This window comes from Chanos chanos, chromosome 7 (assembly GCF_902362185.1).
Source record: "Chanos chanos chromosome 7, fChaCha1.1, whole genome shotgun sequence".
NCBI lineage: Eukaryota > Metazoa > Chordata > Actinopteri > Gonorynchiformes > Chanidae > Chanos > Chanos chanos.
Genome location: NC_044501.1, coordinates 19,238,086 through 19,256,562, shown reverse-complemented (window position 1 = coordinate 19,256,562; position 18,477 = coordinate 19,238,086). Strand labels below are relative to the sequence as shown.

General features: G+C 40.9%; 2 protein-coding genes across 2 annotated transcripts; one reads left to right on the top strand and one right to left on the bottom strand.

The window, feature by feature from the left end:
* Window positions 1-838: 838 nt before the first annotated feature.
* brat1 (BRCA1-associated ATM activator 1) lies at window positions 839-8,279 on the bottom strand. Its single transcript, XM_030780711.1, has 13 exons — window positions 8,153-8,279; window positions 7,591-7,745; window positions 6,735-6,876; window positions 5,989-6,385; window positions 5,470-5,589; window positions 5,003-5,091; window positions 4,154-4,266; window positions 3,074-3,257; window positions 2,838-2,917; window positions 2,548-2,632; window positions 2,240-2,338; window positions 1,898-2,070; window positions 839-1,814 (listed from the first exon to the last, which is right to left on the bottom strand). Exons 1-13 carry the CDS (start codon window positions 8,277-8,279, stop codon window positions 963-965), a joined length of 2,616 nt encoding a protein of 871 aa, XP_030636571.1. The 3' UTR covers window positions 839-962.
* Window positions 8,280-9,149: 870 nt separating this feature from the next.
* Window positions 9,150-17,179, top strand: LOC115816817 (eukaryotic translation initiation factor 3 subunit B-like). Its single transcript, XM_030779958.1, has 18 exons — window positions 9,150-9,260; window positions 10,255-10,447; window positions 10,948-11,067; window positions 11,298-11,355; window positions 11,511-11,639; window positions 11,795-11,952; window positions 12,497-12,628; window positions 12,760-12,826; window positions 12,968-13,014; window positions 13,201-13,411; window positions 13,594-13,666; window positions 13,936-14,058; window positions 14,261-14,339; window positions 14,572-14,710; window positions 15,361-15,486; window positions 15,622-15,699; window positions 16,224-16,332; window positions 16,912-17,179. Exons 1-18 carry the CDS (start codon window positions 9,158-9,160, stop codon window positions 17,013-17,015), a joined length of 2,049 nt encoding a protein of 682 aa, XP_030635818.1. The 5' UTR covers window positions 9,150-9,157; the 3' UTR covers window positions 17,016-17,179.
* The last annotated feature ends 1,298 nt before the right edge of the window (window positions 17,180-18,477 follow it).

The following is an 18,477-nucleotide window of genomic DNA, read 5'->3' as shown; positions in this document are numbered from 1 at the left end:
CAAACTTTAGCTTTAATATTGAGTGAATATTAAGACCGATCACATGACTACACAGCACCATCACTCACTTCTTAGCTTTATTTGCATAACCTAGGTAGATGTTCGTTATGACCAATCATCACAGCAAACAAAAACAAACAAAAACAAAACCCAACTTATTTTTGTATATTAAAAGTGTGCAGTCATACCCATGGGTAACACTCGTATTAAAGTTACATTCATGAGGTTTGAGGAACCATAGAAAATTATTTATTCTCTATAACATACAGTCAGAATAACCACAATAAAATGTTAAAAAATGGAAAAAAAAAAATCAATTTCATTTTGACATATACAAATACTTTATTGCCATCACTCATCCATCACTTTAAGCTCAATTTTAAGTATACAAAGAAGAGTGACAAAAGATTTGGATTCAATTTACAATTAGAGGTTCAAGAAAGAGCAATAAAAAAGAAACACATTTAACTGTTATATTCTGCTACTTCATACCATGTCACTAACTTAAGGACCATGTTACTGCACTGAGATGTGAGCCACATAATAGTCAAAATCCTCCCTGCCATTCAGAACCACTCAACAGTAGCAACATAAGCATCAAAGACGCTTGAGAGCAAAACCAGAAGGCGCCCATCCCTGTGGCTCAGACCTGTAAAAGTAAAAGTGACATTGGCAGATTGAAGGGAGGAATGCTAAGTGTGTACCCAGATGCTAAATTCCCTGCAGCTGATGGGAAAATGTACTGGCTTGAACGGAGCAGGATCACGCTTGAGGTCAAATAAAACCAATTAGAATCAACAACAATAACAACAACCAAAAAAGTTTGTGTATTGCTATTCTCTTCCGAATGGCGGAATGTACCAGAGACTAGAAGGTAGCGAAACTCTTTAGCCTCTGACCACGTGAGTTTGAGAGAGTGTGAGAGATTTAAAAAGGTTTATGTAAGATCATTTGTTTTGACATCAGTAACAATCTACAGTGTTCTCTTCAGCCTGCTGTGCAACTGATAGGATGTCCTCCATCAGAGACTTGGCTGAATTCACCATGTGATCGCTACTCAGGCTCAAAGTACGCTGCATCTCCTCCAGATCCACGGACCTAAGCATGTCGGCCAGGCTCATTTCTCTCAGACGGTTGGGCGTGCAAGTGTTGGCCTTTTCCGACCGGTCACATTCATCATTTTCAGTCTCCGCGGGAGACTCAGTCACGTCATCCACAGGTTCCTTTGAGTCACGGTCGAGTGCCGTGTCCGTGTCTTCGAGCCTTCTGGACGATTTCAACCTTTCATTTGATTGTTCGGTTTTCCTCATCATTTGTTTCTCAAGGTGTCTCTGGAGTATCTCTTTATCCCAAAGTTGTCCTTGGATTTCAAAGATGAGAGAATGGTCTCCCAGGGGTTGTGTCTCGCTCATAACCTCTCTAAGCCTCAGCAGTAAGTCACAGGCTTTCTGAGAAACTGGTCTGTCACAGTCAAACAATCCTTTAAAGAGAACGCCAAAAACGCCAAGCTCTTTCAGCTTGCACAGACCCCGTGTCAACCGTGTCTTCTTTGTAGAGGCGCAGACGTCCGCTGCGTACGGACACTGACTCAGCATTTTCTCCATCAGAACTTCTGCCAGCTCCAGAGTGTAAAACTTTACCTCCCAGTCAAAGTCATCTCCACCCAGTAGCAGAACGGTGCTGAGGGACTGGTCTAGCTCTGGGAAGGGAAGCGGTTGCGTGAGCCACGTTGTGAAGACTTTAACGACCGCTCGTCGCGGGAAGCCCTCTGTGTCCTGACCCAAAATGTCTACCAAACAGGTCACTGCCTGTTCCTAAAGACAACAGAGAATCAGGAAATGGCAATAAGAACCGCAGAGACATGCAGTCTTTCCAAATGAACAGGGAAGCAGTTTACCTGCAGGCTGGCCATATTGTTGAGCGGTTCCCCCTGCTGGCTGAAAGAGGTCAATAGCTGTCCCATGGCAGATACAGCACTGGCCCGAACATAGGCCTCAGAGTCTGACAGAGAGGACTGTACGAGAGACACCAGTCCACTGCTCTCAAGCACTTTTCTATAACTGCTGTTATCTGAGAGAGAAAACAATTATGATATAGCAATGTGCCCATCAAAATGACACTTCTACCATTACCCCCATTAGTATAAACAACTCCGATTACTACTACTATTACTACAATTATCAATAATAACTATTGTAATAAAACCAGTGATAGTGATCATAGTGTGTATTAGTACTACCTGTGAAATGTGAGGTGAGTTGGGTGATGAACTCCAGAGAGGAATCTCTGACCTCCCATCGAACGTCACACACACGTTTCTTTAACACAGGAAACAGATCTGACACACACATACACACACATTAAGATTAGTACACACGGGCTGAAAATTTGTACTTAATCTTCATTTTACCTTTGAAAAAAAAAACTGCGCCGGTCTCAACTGAATTTGTCATAGTCTGTTTTTTTTTTCTTTAATAATTTTACGTGGTTTTGCTGATCAGGTTGTCATCAAACAGGTCACTGGTTCTTTTGTCCAAAGCCACTGACCTTGATGAATAAAACTCCACACATCAGGAGAGTGTGAACACACACAAGTCCACCTCAGAGTGGCCTGAAGGGCTTTCTTCAGCACCTGGGGACAAAGAAAAAACAAAACAGAAAATGCCACCAGTTGATATAGGTAACATCCTTTTTTTAAGTCTTATTGCATTGGTCCTGCAATAGTAAACAGACAACTAAACTGCAAGTGACAGAAAATGGCTTGTTACCCAAAAAAACAAACAAACAAAACAGACTGAACAGGATATAATGTCTGGTGACATTCAAGCCAAACTCACTGTAGCGTCTGGATCAGGGTGTTGGAGGTACTGCAGTAGAACTCTGAAAGCATCTGACCTCAGCTCTGGACTCACGTTACCTATTAGGGAAAGCCAGACCACACCATAATACCACACATTTGTCTCCTATGGGTTAAAATGTGCTTATAACAGACTGGAGTTTAAATAATAGATTTAATATCTTTACTAGTACAGAAACTGACATTGTCCATCTAATTTAGTTATGGAGGCCTTACTCTCACAGGTACTGAGACATGCCAGCGTGTCCAGGCCACACCTCTGAACTTTGCAGCAACCAATCAGATGCGCTGCAGCCCTGCTACACGGAGAAGGGGCAGGGTTTTCTCCAAGACATATTCTCAGGAGTGCCAATACAGAGTGAGTTACCAGCTGTAAGTGGACATCCACAAAGGCAGATTCCTTTGGAAGCACGCGCACACGCACACACACACACACACACACACACACACACACACACACACACACAAAATCACTGTCACTAACTGAGATATTTTTACACAGAAGTCTGCAAAATTGTAACATTCACTGAAGACATTTTATTGGCCTAGCAATACCTTTTTGTACATTTACAGCTCTAACTTCTGTCTGTTTTTACTTTCAAAGTGTACATTCAGACTCCTCTACACCATTCACTGGGCCATTAACACATACTTCACATTGTTTTAATAAGCAGCTCTACCTCAGATATATCTATCAAAAAACTTGTCAAACCCAACTGCTGTAGCGAGAGGTAAAGTGGACCTGTAGCGTGTACATAAAATCTAAACCCTTTGTGCTTAAGAAGCTTGGTCACTGGTCACCATGAGGCCACTGCTGCACTTAGAAATGTTTCAGAATTTGTACACTGTGTGTTTTGTTTCACAACAAAACAGGAGCATACACCAAATTAAGTGAGCTTGATTTCACATCGACTGTCTGTCATTAATGATGTCGTTAATGGCACACAAATCAGTAATGCCCCCCACAAGAGGGCAGTATACCAACTGAGAGGGAAGGTGGAGAGACAGACAGACAGAAAGAGAGAGAAAGAGAGAGAGAGATGAAACACACATTATGAGCATAACTGACCGATTAGTAACTGGTTCACTACATGTACACAATTAAAAACAAGTTTATTAGAGATGATATCAGTCTTAGTCTCTACATTTGGGGGGGGGGCATTAATAATTATCTTAATGTAACATAATCATGGTGTATATGAGACTTATCTTCACAGACAAATTCATAAACAATACAAAACAATAACATAATAATGTTGATGTAACTCAGTATGTAAACTGTAGTATCAGACTTACTGTCTGTATGAGGTCTGCTACACAGGACAGACACAGAGACAGAAGGGAGATGAATGAGGCTTTGTGCTTTAGCTCCAGGACCAAATCAGCATACTGCATCTCATCAGTGTCACCTACAGGTAAAACCCACAGACTTATTAGCAAAATGTGCTAACAGACGTATTTCAGCACTAAGACATTTACTTGATAAACCAGCAAGAAATCCAGGACCATCTAATTAGGAAAACTGGAGATCAGGCATGTGCATAAAATACATTTTTAAAAGAGCACTATAATACTGTGAATCAAATGCGATGGACTCGTTTCAACAGTTGTAAATCAAATGAAATGCAGCATGCCTGACATACGTAGCGTCACTTCTCCTTTTAAAACAGGAGCTGCATCAACCTGTCTCTCGCATGGGAGAACAGTGCTGTCATCCAGACGTGTCACGTGACCAATCAGAGATGTGTAAAAATGAGGAGCATGTGAAGACGAACAAACTATGATCTATATTAGTGACCAATAAGAACACTCTCTCACCATCAACAAATCAGCTCAGGCATGCGTCAGCGAGATTTGGGTGAGGTCCAGCATGTGTGAGTGTGTGTCACCTGTGGATCGGTGTGTGTGAGTGTGTGTTACGTGTGGACCAGTGTGGGTGAGTGCGTGTTACTCGTGGACCGGAGTGTGTGTGTGTGTGTGTGTGTGTGTGTGTATGTACAGTATGTTACCTGTGGACCGGTGTGTGTGTGTGTTTGTTACCTGTGGACCAGTGTGTGTGTGTGCGTGTATGTGTATGTGTATGTGTGTGTGTGTGTGTGTGTGTGTGTGTGTGTGTGTGTGTGTGCGTGTGTGAATGTGTGTTACCTGCGTCCTGTGATGACACAGGCCATTCAGTGAGACACTGCAGTGGCTGGAGTATGACTTTGGTTGCTTTCCTCTTCAAATTCTCTGAGCTGTGCCACACAGCATAAACAGACAAAGAGAGTTCAACAGACAAAGAGAGTTTAACAGAGCAGAAATGTAAAGTGCATGGCCGCCTCTTGCTCTCCCTTTACATAACAGACTTATAGAGTAACCCTCTGGAAGTTTCCGACCTATCTGTGTAAGAGAGTGGATATGCTTTTTTTAAGTTACCAGTTCTCCCAACGTGTGTCATGTTGTACGGGGCATAGAATGAATTCCTCTGAGTTTCATGATAATTGATGTCTTTGTGTCTGTGAGTGGGCGTATGTAAATTGCAGGGTCTAGTCATATGAAACAGTACATTCAACAAAATATCTTTGTATTTACTGAAAGTCTTGTGTGCGTGTGTCTGTGTGTGTGTTAAATACCAGTTCTCCAACTGTACTATGGCCATAGCACACATTACAGCAGTTCTTAGGCTTCCCCCAGACAACACGGCTTCCATGAGTTCCTCTATTCTGTTTTCTGATTGACTGAGGAGAGAGGTCCTGTAACAGGGAACAGACTGACTGTACAAGATATCTGACTGAGCAGAACTCATCTAGCAATTAGTGATGATATTTGGCTTTCACCAGTCAGTGGCCAAGTATTTGATTTTACATATGAATTAGATGTAAAAAATTACAAAAGTATTTACATACATAATTATAAAAATTACAGGCTCTGTGTTTCTTGGCAAACCTAAGCGTAGATTATGGGGGGAAAAAATCCCAACCATCAGTGGTGCATAGAATTCTAACATGATTTTTCCCTTCAGTTTATGTGGTTATGTAAAACTACGGAATATTGTTTACAATTATCTAAAAGCATTTTTTCTTTTTTTACATAACAAACAGACATGTCATGTTGAAAATAAAGCAAACTGTGTCTGTATTATCTTAACACACCTTGCAGCAGTCTGAAGGAGCTCCATAATAGGCTGTGTTAAGGAGGAGGATCCAGCGTTTACTAAGACCTCCAGGGGACCCAGGGCTCCTCTCCACAGCATGCCTCTGAGAGGTGCCTGACAGTGGGGGATAGTTAACGTCAGCAGCCTTAAGCCTTGGAGAACCTGATTGTGTGAGTCTGAGGCCAGCGTTTTAAACACGTGATTCACGATCTCCATGGTAACGGAGGTCCAATCACGGTTCTCTGCGGACACGGCAAGCCCCGGGTCCACGTCGCTGTCGTTTATGGGTTCTCGGGTCTCGTGAAAGCTTAAGATTCGGGCTAAAAGCTGATGAGCCAGGGTAGAAACAAAGAGGCTCTTGTCGGCCTGTAACTGGAGGATCAGTCTAGTAAGCCCTGTAGAAAAATAAACAACAGATTGCTATGACATTTTATGGCAGAACACTGCGGATTATTTGTTTGTTTGCGTCACTGATCAAAATTGTTTCCAAGCTATAAATAAGACTCCCATACAATCAAAACACTGTGTGTGTGTGTGTGTGTGTGTGTGTGTGTGTGTGTGGTTTGTATTTATTATTTTGGAGAAAAAAAAAGAAAAACCTTCAGTAGTAAAACTTCAAAAGTTAACCTTCTCTAACCTTGAGTTATAGAAAACAGACATCAACAGAAAGTCTTTGCTTCATATAAAAATACAAAAGTGTGTGTGTGTGTGTGTGTATGTGAGAGAGCGAGACTAAGCACTGACCGGTCTTACAGATGAAGTCCATTGCACTCTGATGTTGAAGCATATTACTGAGGCCCTGTAGCCACCCACTACGTATTGTTGCATTGTCCCACATATCAGACACACTCCAGCTCTCAAACACACACACCAATACACCTCTCTCCTGTGGAAAAAGATCAAACAAAGACATGAAATAAACAAACAAACAAAAATGACTGCACAAACTGATTGGAACTTATACACCAACGAGCCAAAACATTATGACCACCTGCCTAATATGCTGTTGGTCCTCCATGTGCCGCCAAAACAGCACCGACCCACTGAGGCATGGACTCTACAAGTCCCCTGAAGGTGTACTGTGGTATCTGGCACCATAACATCAGCAGCAGATCCTTCAAGTTGCGAGGTGGAGCTGCTGTGGATTGGACTTGTCGGTCCAGCACACCGCACAGATGTTCAATTGGATTGCGATCTGGAGAATTTGGAGGCCAGGGCAACACCTTGAACACTTCATCGTGTTCCTCAAACCATTCCCGAACAACGTGTGCGTGGCAGGACACATTATCCTGCTGAAAGAAGCCACTACCATCAGGAAATACCATTGCCATGAACAGAACTTCAAGGATGTTTTGGTGCCAGATACAACAGGACACCTTCAGGGGACTTGTAGAGTCCATGCCTCAGTGGGTCGGTGCTGTTTTGGCAGCACATGGAGGACCAACAGCATATTAGGCAGGTGGTCATAATGTTTTGGCTCGTTGGTGTTCATGTACCTATGTGTGCATATATGGACAGGAACGCAAATATTTTCAGCATTTAGCAACAATAACACAAAAAACCCAAAACAATTAAAACTATGCACACTTGGGCCCCTTACCTGCAGCACTCTGTAATTATTTTCATTAACTGCCAGAAGCCCAGTGAGTTTGAATGTAAAGGAGAGCATTGTGGGATCTGTAGTCTCAGACTTGCACACATTGGATATGAACTCCAAGACACAGGTCTGTTGCTGCAGAAATGACAGCCCATCGTCTGAAAAGATAAAATCAGGTGTTTGATAAATGACAAATACAAGGCATCTGATGTAGCCTAATTCTATTCTTGAAAACTGAAAAAAATGATTATATTTGATCACACTGCACACAAAATACATCATAAATCAAAAAGATCCAATAAAAGACTCACGATATCCATAGATATCATGATTTATCTTTATATCATCAGTTTGTCTCCAACATCCAAGCAAAGTGTTTTTCTTTCAAGTTACTTCAACATCTTTTTAGATATAGATGGGGATTCTGAAGTCTTTAAATACTGTAACTCGATGAACTGGAAAAGTGGGTGCTTGCCAGATGGACATTTAAAAACATATGGATAAGTTTTCCATTATCCCATTTTCCATAATCATATTTGATATAAATAAAATGCAGTGCACTAACTTCGACCAATCAGCTCTCTGAACCAATCCAGGAGCTTCTCCAAAGACGTGTCATCTGGGAGAGACTGTTTCGGATCTGCCAAAACGCTTAAAACGAGCGGTAGCAAAGCTGCGCACTCGCTGTCCATGGTACATAGCACCTGCAGAATGACCAGTCACACACGGTATTGGCTGTAACAATCCAACATGCACCAATTAATTTGTGTACGCTACATATCGATCCCATAAGCGACAATCGAAATCGAACGATAAATAACAGTAATCCATTAATCCTAAGAAAAGTGGGTGAGCAAGTTCTTAGAAATATAAGGGCAGAAATACTGAGGAAGCATACACTTGAGCAATATGTAACACAACGTATAGACGCCTGTAGGAATGGCTGAGTGATCCTACAGCAGGTTCCTTTACCAGCAAAAGTACTTCAACTACTTCATGCAGTTTAAGTGTGGCAGAAATGGCTCCGACCACCGCAGTAATTTTTTGTGGGACAGAGTTGCTAACGTCTAGATTTTCACATGGTTCTGAACTGAGTTAACTTCTGACTAAGGAACGTTAGCCAGTTTAGCTAGCTAAGGGACTTGTTAGTTAACGGTCAGCTATAACATACAGGTTAGTCTGAAAGGAGAATGACGTCCAACAAAGTAAAGCTAATTTAATACCAGATTCCTTAGTGCAAACAGAACTACGAAGCACGAACCTCTTGTAGCTAACAAATGAGCACACGCGAGTTCGCACAATGCAGTTTAGCTTCCCTTTTTACGGCAAGCAAGCAGGTTCATTTCTTCACGCACAAATAGCGCTCTGTAATCTGTACTGTTCCCGCATGACAAAACCTAACCATATGGTATAAATATCTGAGACTCCGAGTTCTGCGCAACCGCTGAGCAGTTTGGATGTTCTTGACAACGGGGAGCTTTCACCTAACCACGCATGGTGTACGGGTGCACTATAAAGTCAGCATCTTTATCAATATATTTCAATAAGCCGTGTCCGAAATTCGTATTAAATGCAGGATACAGTGGATAGGGCGGCAGAGCCCGAGTTTGAAGATGAGGAGGAGCCCTCGTTTAGCGATCCGGAAGATTTCGCTGATGACATCGATGATGAGGGTAAGCACAACATAGAAAAAGAAAAGCCAGCTCGCGGCCTGCGTTTTACATGGATGCGGTGGCGCTCCGTAGTTAGCAATGTACCAAACCGTTAACCACATCTAACGACACGAATATGTATCGAATATTTTTAGCCAAAGCTATGACTTGAGCATCCACTTAATAGGAAAAAAAAAATATATATATATATATATATGTATATTAAAAAATATTTTTAACGTTTCAGTACATTTCTATGCTTATAATTAGTTAGTTGCATGGCAAGCTGTTACCACAATAACTGCATTTTTGCTACTGTTAACATTCAGCTGTGCATCATAACCATCGTATAACTTGTGAAAACTGGTACCCGCTTGCTCAAGTAACAGTCCCAAGTTATGAGACACGCATTCATCTGAGCTGGTGAACGCACAGTCCTAGAACAGTGAGTTCGGAAAGCTGAGCTGGCGTTTACATAATGAACTAAATTCTTCTCTCTTGAACCTGTGTGTTATTGGAAATTCTGAATTTCTATTGAATGTTTCAGTTACACATTAAAATGACAAATTACGTGAAGTTGAGAGTGAATTTCTTTGCCTGTCCATTGAATGTGGGTTTGCACCGTTATTTCCGTGCGTCAAGTTTGCTTAAAACGTGTTAAAAGCAAATAAGAATATACCAGACACTTACAGTCTGTTTGCGCTATGTTCTGCACGGGAATGCATAATTTAGTTGAATAAATTAATTTAAAATAGTGACTATGCAATTTAGATAAAACTATTAATCTATGGCTCATCAGTGGTATGGGCTGATATTATTTATGGTCTGTTTTTGTGAAGAGCTGGTCAATTAAAACTAAAGAAACAGGGATGTGGCAGTTTAAGGTTAATACCTATGTTATTACTAGTGCTATCATTTTACAAATTATCATAGTTTTGAAAACTCACTAAAATGTCCTCAACCTAATAAAAGCAGGTTCCACAAGTCTTTGAAATCTTTTTTTTTCCGTCTGCAGAGTTGTTGGAGGACATTTTGCGGGAGAAGCCCCTGGAGGCTGATGGGATAGACTCCGTGGTGGTAGTGGACAACGTTCCCCAGGTTGGCCCGGAACGCCTGGAAAAGCTGAAGAATGTCATTCACAAGATTTTCTCTAAATTTGGGAAAATCACCAATGAATTCTACCCTGAGGTAGATGGAATGACCAAAGGGTTAGTAAATTTACATTCAGGAATGACAAAAACTAACCGACAAATGATCAAAGAACTAAATGACCTGATAATTGTTCTACATTTATGTGTACTAATGATTTTCTGTTTTTGTGTAAAGGTATAACATCAAATACCATATGTTGGCTTTTTGTTTGGATTAAGTGTTTGCACATATGACAGTCCAGGTACTTAACCTGCTGGACTAAAGTAGAAGCATTATTAGTGACGTACTTAACACTGTTTCTAGAGTCTCAGAGGGTCCACGTCCCTACTGCTGTTGTCTCTCACTGTTCTGCACATGACTGAATGAGTCTTCATTTAACAGCTCCCATTGTGCTGTGTTGGCAAAGGCAAAGAGCCAACGAGAGAGGATATCACCATCCATATTTATTCCTCTGTCACACAGAATGGCCAAAGAAAACAGTGAGCCAAGTCTGACACATTATCTTTAGTTGGAACATTTTGTCCTAAGTCCTGTGGAATATGTTTCCTCCCCTCAGGTACATCTTTCTGGAATATGCCGCTCCTAACCAGGCCTTGGAGGCAGTGAAAAACGCAGATGGATACAAACTGGATAAACAGCACACCTTTAGAGTCAATGTTTTCACTGACTTTGATAAGTAAGTGAAAAACGTTTCCCTGAAAGCTTCACATGTCTATGGCATTGCACTCAACATGAAAGGAGTCATTTACCTAAACTGAGTTTTATATCACAATATCAGTGCTTTACTTTAGAGACACTGTTCGACTTATTCAGTTACTACATAAACATGGATGTTTCATTTGTCTTCAAGTCATTGACATATTTATTGCTCTTTGATCAGTGTTTTTTTTTTTTTTACCATTTCAGATACATGAGCATCAGCGATGAGTGGGAGCCACCAGAGAAGCAACCATTTAAGGACTTCGTAAGTAGCACTTTTCATTATCACAGGCACTGCCTGTGTATCCAATTCATCATACTGTTTATTTTCTAACCACTAAAGCCTAATCACAAAGCTTTCAGGCCTGTAGCGTTTCCATACCTAAAGATACTATTACACCCTCTCTACCGTGTTGCCAGGGCAACATGCGTCACTGGATCGAGGATCCGGACTGTCGGGATCAGTACAGTGTGATCTACGAATCAGGAGAGAGAACAGCTATCTTTTCTAACGACCCAAAGGAGCCCATCTTAGTGGAGGAAAGAGCTGTGAGTGAAATAAATGTTTAAAGTCTCTGAACAACTTAGTCAGCAGGAAATAAAACAGAACAAGAGTTCAGGAGAGAAATAGGTGTAGGAAAACAGCTGTAATAAATCAGTCTATAGTGAAAGTGCTGGTGAAAATAATTGTCTGTTTTCTTCAGCGCTGGACGGAGACGTATGTCCGCTGGTCACCTAAGGGAACGTACCTGGCCACATTCCACCAGCGGGGAATTGCGTTGTGGGGAGGGGAGAAATTCAAACAAATACAGAGATTCAGTCATCAAGGAGTGTCTCTAATTGACTTCTCCCCCTGTGAGAGGTAGGAGTGTGTGTATGCGTGTTCGTGTGTGTTTGTGTGTTACATCATATTCACCCCACCACAACGATAGTCTAGTGTCAGCTGTATAAAGTCTCACATCCTAGTAGTAATTTCATATGGACTTGTCCCCCTGTGAGAGATAGGATTACATGTGTATCCGTGTGTGTGTGTGTGCGTGTGTGTGTGTGTGTGTGCATGTGTGTGTGCGTGCGTTTGTGCGTGTGTGTGTTTGTGTGTGTGCAAGGTCTCATATCGATTGAGTCTTAGGGTAGCAGTTGTGAAATAATGTAAGTTATATGAGGCCTGATTTGCTGGGGATGATGTGTTATAGGTATGTAGTAGCATTCAGTCCTCTGATGTTAAGTGTGTTAAGGCTGATTTGCTTGTTATGTTGTGTTATAGGTATGTGGTAACTTTCAGTCCTCTGATGTTAAGTGTGTTAAGGCTGATTTGTATATTATATTGTGTTATAGGTGTGTGGTAATGTTCAGTCCTCTGATGTTAAATGTGTTAAGGCTTATTTGTGTGTCGTGTTGCGTTATAGGTATGTGGTAACGTTCAGTCCTCTGATGGACACTAAAGAGGATCCTCAGGCCATTATCATATGGGACATTCTGACCGGTCAGAAAAAACGAGGATTTCACTGTGAGAGCTCTGCACACTGGCCTATCTTTAAGTAAGTATACGCTCTATTTCTTGCTTTCTTTCTTTCTTTCTTTCTTTCTTTCTTTCTTTCTTTCTTTCTTTCTTTCTTTCTTTCACTCTCAAATTGCAAGCAATTGTTTAGCCTCTAAATTTCCTTCACAGGTGGAGTCAGGACGGGAAGTTCTTTGCTAGAATGACACAGGACACGTTAAGCATCTACGAAACCCCGGTGAGACAACGTCTTAAGACCAGTCACAGTTAACTCAGTCTCACCACATCATGCTGGGTTGAGCTACTGTATTCATAATGCTAATTGTCTAATCGCGTTTGTGCTGTATTAAAACTAATCACCCTTTGCTTACCTTTATAGTCAATGGGACTTTTGGACAAGAAAAGTTTGAAAATCAGTGGAATAAAGTGAGTAAAATGATCTCATTTTTAGTAATAGTACAAGTACATAGTACTTAGTACTAGTGTGTGTGTTACCAATAAAGTACTTCTTCTTCTAACTGTTCTTTTAAAATGAAGTCAGAGGTTTTAAACTGATAGGAATCATGATGTGATTTTTGTTTTTGTTGTTGTTGTTGTTGTTGTTGTTGTTAGGGATTTTTCATGGTCGCCGGGAGATAACATCATTGCCTTTTGGGTTCCGGAGGACAAGGACATTCCGGCGAGAGTTACCCTCATGCAGTTTCCGTCTCGACAGGAGATCCGTGTTCGGAATCTCTTCAATGTGGTCGACTGCAAACTGCATTGGCAGCGACAGGGAGACTATCTGTGTGTGAAGGTGGACAGAACGCCAAAGGGAACACAGGTGTGTGTGTGTGTATGTGTGTATGTCACTGAGGGAGATAGAAGGCAGACCTGTGAAATTGGGAAAAAAAAAGAAAAGAGGACTTAAATGTATTACCGAGCAAGTAAATACAGCTTGACAAAATGATTTTTGGAGTAATTCATTTGTCAGCATTTACTATTTGATTTTTCTCCTCTTTTCAGGGTGTTGTCACTAACTTTGAAATCTTCCGGATGAGGGAAAAACAAGTTCCTGTCGATGTGGTGGAAATGAAAGGTGATGGAGACACAGCACCCACACAAATACATCTTCATCCCAGCTCTCAATAACTTTATTTACACATGGACTCATGTAAACTTTTAACTTCTTCTTTTTTTGTGATTTTCCGAAAAAAGGAGACATATCCATGTGTGGTTGTCAAAAAAGAGAAAAATGAAATTCCAAACTGAATTGCCAGGACAGTGTTCCGTGTAATAAAATTCCTATCGTGACACAGAAGTGTGTGTGTGTTTTGGCCCTCATATTTGTTTTCTCCACTTTTCCAGAAAGCATAATAGCGTTTGCGTGGGAGCCCAACGGTAGTAAATTTGCAGTGTTACATGGAGAATCTCCCAGAATAAATGCATCATTCTACCACGTCAAAAACAACGGCAAAATCGAACTCATCAGTGAGTGCAGTAATCCATATGTTAAAACTTCTCATAAAGTTACTGGCTACTGTCAACAGTTCCTTTTTAAAGAGAGATCATTTTTCGCTAATGTGATGGTTATTACGTCTTTGTTTACTGGTTCCCACAGCAATGTCATTATAATTGCTATTGTTATTTTTTTTATAAGCTGCTTTGTCATTGCTTTGTTTGGTCTCTACAGAGATGTTTGATAAGCAGCAGGCCAACAGCATCTTCTGGAGTCCACAGGGCCAGTTCATGGTACTGGCTGGTTTGAGAAGGTGTGTATGTGTGTTTATGTGTGTGTATGTATGTGTGTGTGTATGTATGTGTGTGTGTGTATATATGTATGTGTGTGTGCATGCCCGTGTGTATGTGTGTGTGTGTATGGATAGGCTTCACTTTACCTAACTCAGTTACTCTGGGATTCTGGGCTCCATGTGACAGTCCAACCTGTTTAATCTGTAGTATAATAGTATATCTGTCATTTAACCCTCCCCATCCTTTCTTCAGTATGAATGGCGCGTTGGCGTTTGTGGACACGTCGGACTGTACCATGATGAACATTGCAGAGCATTACATGGCCTCCGACGTGGAGTGGGACCCCACGGGACGTTACGTGGTGACGTCCGTCTCCTGGTGGAGCCATAAGGTGTGGATTGATAACTCACCTTTCAGTTTTACATTTTTTTAACTGACTAATTAACAGTCAAGGTTCAGGATTTGCTAAATGTTTTTTGAATTTTAAATATTTGAAATATTCAATAACTACTGCAGTAATGCCAGAGACACATTCTGTTTCTCTTTGCTTTTTTTCTTTATTTGAATCTGCAAAGCAGTTTCATGGTATAGAACCAAATGCAATTTGTGTAAATACAAATGAATGAGTTTAGTTTTCCATAGAATTCTGAAGTAAAAACTGATTTCAGTAAATGTAATGGCTAAGCATTGAAGCCTTCTCCTGCCTTTATAGACTGGATACTCAAATGAGTGAACTTTTACTTTAGCAGGAATCGTCACTGGCTTGAAAATTACTTTACTGGGACAAGAGCCCTGCAGTTTGACTGTTTTGATAACTAATCTTAAAGTTTTTACCACAATGAAAAACTGGTTTCCAATCTGTTTGACACACCCTGAGTAGCATACATATGAGGCAGACAGCTGTGATTGTGTCTTCCCATGTATTGCTGAGCAAAAGGAGCAAACCTCCTTTCAGTAAAAAACTCTAAAAGTTCAGGACAATTCATCAGGACAAGGACAAGTCGTTGTTACCGTAGAAAGTGCCCTATACTGTCTCCACAGGTGGACAATGCCTATTGGCTGTGGACGTTCCAAGGGCGTCTCCTGCAGAAGAACAATAAGGATCGTTTCTGCCAGCTGCTGTGGAGACCAAGACCCCCTACCCTGCTCAGTCAGGAGCAAATCAAGGTGACGCTGTTCTCCATGGTTCATCTCATTCAGCCAACAGTCTAGATCCCTTTTTCATATGTCCTGTCTGTACAGTACTGACTCATGGCCTTGACTTGGATCTTGCTTTTGGTGTAATCCTTGTCATCTTGATAGATGATCAAGAAGGATCTGAAGAAGTATTCCAAGATCTTCGAGCAGAAGGATCGACTCAGCCAGTCTAAGGCCTCCAAGGTCAGATCCCTCATTTACTCAGGAAACTTTACCTGTTCGAACCTGTTAGGACAGAACGGCCTTGCCACTTGTACCTCTTTTTTTTCTTCTTTCTTTTTGTTTTTTTTGTTTTGTTTGCTTTTTTTTTTTTTTAAACTCATCTCTGAGTACTTTTGTGAGTAATACCTCTACATTAGCCATCCAGACAATGCTTCAAATTTTTCACCAGTTGATATTTGAAGCTAAAACCAATCCCAAGTTGGCTTTTTTATGTATTTTTTTCTGAAACTGTAAAATACCCCAAAATGTTGTGGAAATGAAAATCATAAAATCAGTGTAATGTAATAGTCATTGCTGTTAGTGACTTTTCATACAGGGTTTGCACAGTGAAGGATACTTTTCACCTTAAATGAAAACATCTAATTAATGTCTGTTGAATGTTGAGGCACTGTGTTATTGAAGTGAGGCAGAGGAAGGGAGAATGGGGGTGTAGTTGTTGCAGCTGTGGGTGGATTTAATGTATGTTTGTGACATTTACGCTGCAGGAGTTGGTTGATAAGCGACGTCTCATGATGGAAGAGTACAGACAGTACAGAGACAAAGCCATGCAAACCTACAATCAGCAAAGAGAACTACGCCTGCAACTGCGAGGGGGTAATACATTCTCTCTCTCTCTCTCTCTCTCACTCTCTCTCTCTCTCTCTGTCTCTCTCTTTCTCCCTGTCTCCCTGATTGTAAGTCGCTTTGGCTAAACGCATCTTCTAAATGCTGAATTGTAAATTCTCTCTCTCTCTCTCTCTCTCTCTCTCTCACCCTCTCTCTCTCTCTCACCCTCTCTCTCTCTCTCTCTCTCTCTCTCTCTCTTCCTCTCTCTCTCTCTCTCTCTCTCTCACCCTCTCTCTCTCTTCCTCTCTCCCTCTCTCTCTCTCTCTCCCTCTCTCCCTCTTTCTCTCTTTCTCACACATGCGCGCGCACACACACACGCACTCACTCTCTTGCTCTCTCTCTCTCTACTTCTCCCTCTTTCTCTGTACGTCTGTGTCCTGATCTTTTCTCAGACATCTCCCACTCTTATCCCCCATACTTTCTTGTCAATAGATGCATTTAAAGTAATATATAAAAGTAATACTATATATTTTTAAGAAGTCCTCTAATGGTATATTACCTCATACTCCACACTGCTGTGAACCAGCTGGTTCAGGAGAGACATGTGACCTGACTGCTTTGTTTCAGGTGTGGACACTGATGAACTGGACAGTAATGTAGAGGACTGGGAAGAGGAGACTATAGAGTTCTTTATCAATGAAGAAATCATTCCCTTTGGAGACCTGGAGTAAGCCTATGGACAAAACCAGTTCACCAGTGCCCCAGAGCCCTGTTAAATCCAACGTTTAATTATCGGTAGTGTTTCGTGGGCCGTAGGAAACACCCACGTTAAACTCTCTGTTAAGTGTCATAATGCTTGTCATAATGTAATACACTAATTTGCATGTCTTTATGTTAAGCATTTTGACATTATATCCTGTAGCATTTGTGAAAAACAGCGGAGGGGAATGTTAATCTCCTAACATGTTCCTTACTGTGTTTATGGACTTTATACCTCTGTGTCCCTGTGGGTGGTATGGTCCAGCAAGTCAGGTTCCCCTCCATGTGAAATCATTGTATTTATAATTTATTTGTTTATAAGGATAATGCGTTTTTCTGACAGAAAGACACTTAAACCTACTTCTGCCAACAAAACCTGTGAATTCCTACAGTCATAGTCCCTTCCGTTCAACCCAAAAGAAGATTTGTGTGTGTGTATGTTTGTGTGTTGTTGAAGAAAGTTCATTGGAAATCTGTGGGTTACAAACAGTTTTTACATTAAACCTTTTTCACAGTATACAAGTCTTAAAATCAAAGTGAGGTGAATGATGGACTATTTGTTCTCGTTGTCAGCGGTCACATTTGAAAGTGAGAAGAAGTTTAAACCAGAGTGTTGGTTTGACCTGAACCACATGCATGGTGAATCTCCAGCGTCACATACTTGGAATACTGTGTTAAAAGATGCTTTTGAACCATTCATGACTTAAATATGACATGTAAAAAAGGCCATCATATTGCCAGAGATTGTGTGAACATGAGAGAATTTTTCATTTTACTGAAATTTAGATATGTGTCCCAAACTTCCTTGGAGTGTCCTAAAATGGGGATAATGTGCAACAACAAAACTGGCATCATATTTTAAGCATCTAAACCGACATTCTAGTGTGTCCAGTGTTTTTCCTTTTCTGAACATCATTCTGAACATCAGTCTAATGTGTGCCTTTGGACATTTCAAAGCATAATTGCTTTCTTTTCTGGAAAATGTTAGTACTCCCCTCAGACACTATAATGTTTTTCTTTTTTTTATGGTTGACTACATTAACATGTTCTTGAAGGATATTGTTATATGACAATAAAATATACCCTGATATCATAAACTTTAAAATGAGTTCCGTTTTTTTGTTTGTGTGTGTGTGTATGCAAGGTTTCCGAGAGGCTATGGGAAGATGAACTTCATATCATCTGAATAGGTTATTCATGTCAGCCATTAGGAGGATATACAGATCTTTGAAACAGGTGTTGATTGGTTTCTATGGAAACTACAGCAGTTGGCCTAAGTCACTGCCAGGAAACAAGTCGGGCGCAATAACTTCATAACAATAAATGCTGAGTATAAAGTGTCTGCACCAGCTAACTTCGTAAAATGTGAATGAGATGAGAGAGAACAGACTGTGAAATGCAACGAATTGAACTGTATTGCGCAAATTGAATCAG